The sequence below is a fragment of the Meles meles genome, chromosome 6 (assembly GCF_922984935.1).
Source record: "Meles meles chromosome 6, mMelMel3.1 paternal haplotype, whole genome shotgun sequence".
NCBI classification, from domain to species: Eukaryota; Metazoa; Chordata; class Mammalia; order Carnivora; family Mustelidae; genus Meles; species Meles meles.
Window position 1 is genome coordinate 35,970,696 of NC_060071.1, and position 3,749 is coordinate 35,974,444.

The 3,749-nt window shown below is 43.3% G+C and overlaps 1 protein-coding gene across 1 annotated transcript; it reads left to right on the top strand.

Moving 5' to 3' along the window:
- The first annotated feature begins 1,870 nt into the window (after window positions 1-1,870).
- LOC123944261 (non-histone chromosomal protein HMG-17) lies at window positions 1,871-2,492 on the top strand. Its single transcript, XM_046009202.1, has one exon. It carries the CDS (start codon window positions 1,969-1,971, stop codon window positions 2,239-2,241), a length of 273 nt encoding a protein of 90 aa, XP_045865158.1. The 5' UTR covers window positions 1,871-1,968; the 3' UTR covers window positions 2,242-2,492.
- Window positions 2,493-3,749: the final 1,257 nt, after the last annotated feature.

Here is a 3,749-nt window from a genome sequence, read left to right on the forward strand (position 1 = left end):
GGCAGGGAGCCTGTTTCTCTCGCTGCCTCTGCCTGCCTCTCTGCCTGCTTGTGTGTACTCTCTCTCTCTGGCAAATAAAAAAAAATGCTTCAAGAAGCAATTACAAACACACTTGAAACAAATTTAAGAAAAAAAAATAGAAAGTCTCAGCACAGAAATAGAAGATATTAATAAGAACCACAAGGAGAATTGAGAACTGAAAAAATACACAACCAAAATGAATAACTCATCAGATGGGCTCAACATCAGAATGCAGATAACAGAAGAAAGAATCAGTGAACTTGAAGACAGAATAAAAGTTACCCAATCTGAACAACAGAGAGAAAACAGATTTAAAAAATTTAACAGAGCCTCAAGGACCTATGGGATTATAACAAAAGATGTAACATTCCTGTCATCATAATCCTTGAGAAAAAGGGGAAAGAGGAAGAGGTTTGTAAAAATACTTAAAGAGGGCATCTGGGTGGCTCAGTAGTTAAGTATCTGCCTTCGGCTCAGGTCATGATCTCAGGGTCCTGGGATGGAGCCCCACATTGGGCTTCCTGCTCAGCAGGAAGCCTGCTTCTCCCTCTCTCACTCCCCCTGCTTGTGTTCCCTCTCTTGCTATGTTTCACTCTATCAAATAAATAAATAAAATCTATAGAAAAATCCTTGGGGCACCTGGGTGGCTCAGTGGGTTAAAGCCTCTGCCTTTGGCTCAGGTCATGATCCCAGGGTCCTGGGATTGAGCCCCGCATTGGGCTCTCTGCTCAGCAGGGAGCCTGCTTCCTCATCTCTCTCTCTGCCTGCCTCTCTGCCTACTTGCGATCTCTGTCTGTCAAATAAGTAAATAAAATCTTTAAAAAAAATACTTAAAGAAATAATGGCTAATAATGATAAAAATTTACCAAAAGACAAAAAATCTATAGACTGAAGAAGCAGATCAGGAACACCTGGGTGGCTCAGTTGGTTAAGCCCTGCCTTCTACTGGGGTTGTGATACCAGGGTCCTGGGACTGAGTCACGCATTGGACTCTTTCTCAGCGGGGAGCCTGCTTTTCTCTCTGCCTCTGCCTGCTTGTGCTCTCTCTCTCTCTCTCTGACAGATAAAATCATTACAAAAATAAATAAATAAATAAAATAAAGAAGCAGAGCAAACCGAAACAGGATAAAACCAAATAAATTCACTTTACGACAGGGGTGCCTGGTTGGCTCAGTCGGTTAGGTGTCCCACTCTCAGTTTCAGTTCAGGTCATGATCTCAGGATTGTGAGAGCCAGCCCTGTATTGGGTTCAGCACTTGGCATGAAGCCTGCTTGAGATTCTTTTTCTCCCTCTGCTCCCATTTTCTCTCTCTCTTAAAAAGAGAGGGGGGGGAGGGTGCCTGGGTGGCTCAGTCGTTAAGCGTCTGCCTTTGGCTCAGGTCATGATCCCAGAGTCCGGGATCAAGCCCCATATTGGGCTCCCTGCTCACAGGACTCCTACTTCTCCATCTCCCACTCCCCCAGCTTGTCTTCCCTCTCTTGCTGTCTCTCTGTCAAATAAATAAGTAAAATATTTAAAAAAAAAGACACATCAGTCAAACTTCTGATAACTAAAGACAAAGATAACAATTCTCAAAGCAAGAAAAAAAAAATGACACCTTACCAATGGTGGTGGTGGTGGTGGGAAACAATTTGAATGATAAAAGATTTCTCATCAGAAACTATGGATGCCACTTTTAAAAAGTGGCACAACATTTTTTAAGTGCTGAAAGAAAAGAACTGTCAAACTAGAACTTTATATCTGCAAAAATTTCCTTCAAGAAAGAAGAAATCAAAACCTTTTCAGACGAAGGAAAACATAGAGAATTTGTCAGCAGTAAAACTATCTTAAAAGAATAGCTAAAGGAGCAGTGTGAAGAAGAGGCGAGAACGACCCCCGGACGGGCCAAAGCCCGCGCGCCGCTGCATCCCCGCGTCCAGCGCTTACGTCCCGCCGCCGTCGCCACCATGCCCAAGAGAAAGGCTGAGGGGGATGCTAAAGGAGATAAAGCCAAGGTGAAGGACGAGCCACAGAGAAGATCTGCAAGGTTATCTGCTAAACCTGCTCCTCCAAAGCCAGAGCCCAAGCCTAAAAAGGCCCCAGCAAAGAAGGGAGAGAAGGTACCCAAAGGGAAAAAGGGGAAAGCTGATGCCAGCAAGGATGGGAATAACCCTGCAGAAAACGGAGATGCCAAAACAGACCAGGCACAGAAAGCTGAAGGTGCTGGAGATGCCAAGTGAAGGGTGTGCATTTTTGATAACTGTGTACTTCTGGTGACTGTACAGTTTGAAATACTATTTTTTATCAAGTTTTATAAAAATGCAGAATTTTGTTTTACTTTTTTTTTTTTAAGCTATGTTGTTAGCACACAGAACACTTCATTGTTGTTTTGGGGGAAGGGCATATGTCACTAATAGACTATTTCTGAAGCTAGATTGACACAAAGGGAAAAACACCTTTCCCTCCTAGTTTTGAGAAACTTCCTCTTGGCTCCCAGGAGGAGGGGTTCCTTGACGTTGACACACATGAACCGCCTGGGCACAAATCCCTTGGTGGTGTGGAAAAAACTAAAATTCAGTTTTTATGTCCTCTTCTCCCTCTCTGCCTTCAACATAGACTTGACTCCCTTAAACCCAGAGACCTGTTGGAACCTGACCCCCAAGACATGGTTCCCAGTATGTCAGGCAATCTGGACTTGACAAAATGTCACCACTGAGATGGCGTCCCTCAAAAGAGTTCCTTTTTTAGCTCGTGGATCTTCAGATGGATAATCCTGCCATTTTCATTTCATTTCCTGAAAGTCAGGGTCGGCTTGTGAAAAGTTGTTAAACAATATGCTAAATGTGAACTGTCCGCCCTCACTCTAAACTTCCCTGCTCTGAGCATCACATGAACACGGCATTGGGTTTTATAGTGGCTTTCTGATTTTGGTAGTCCATTGAAGAAGGGAGTTTGAAAGTTGTTGTATACTGTTAACGATTGCCTGCCCATGTCCTGCCTGAAATACCATGATTGTTTATGAAAAGTATCTTTAATAAAGCTGGATACAGTTTGGAAAAAAATAAAGAATAGCTAAAGAAATTTTTAATATGTAAATGAAATGAAGAAAGAAGGAATCTTGGAGGAGCACCTGGGCGGTTCAGTTGTTAAGCGTCTGCCTTTGGCTCAGGTCATGATCCCAGGGTCCTGGGATTAAGCTCCTCATCGGGCTCCTTGCTCACCGGGAAGCCTGCTTCTCCCTCTCCTACTCCCCCTGCTTGTATTCCCTCTCTCACTGTCTCTCTCTTTCTCTGTCACATAAATAAATAAAATCTTAAAAAAAAAAAGGAAGGAATCTTGGCTTATCTGGAAGGAGGAAAGAACAATGGAAAGAACAGAAGTATCGGTGTATACAAGAAGCTTTACTGCTCCTTTCCAGTCTTCCAAATTGTTCTTGAATAACATTTTCTTATGTCGTTCTCAAAATATGGAGGGAACAGGGGCGCCTGAGTGGCTCAGTCATTAACTGCCTGCCTTCGGCTCAGGTCATGATCCCAGGGTTCTGGGATCAAGCCCCACATCAGGCTACCTGCTGGGGCGGGGGAGCCTGGTTCTCCTCACACTCCCCTTGCTTGTGTTCCTTCTCTTGCTGTGTCTTTCTCTGTCAAATAAAATCTTTTTTTAAATGGAGAGAACATATTTAAGACACTTATAAATGAGGGAATATAAAAGGAGTTAAAAGTAGTAAGTTTTCTGTACTTCACTTGAA

Bases quoted from the DNA above. Each gene is read 5' to 3' on its own strand.
- LOC123944261 (XM_046009202.1), top strand. From the start codon at position 1,969: ATGCCCAAGAGAAAGGCTGAGGGGGATGCTAAAGGAGATAAAGCCAAG.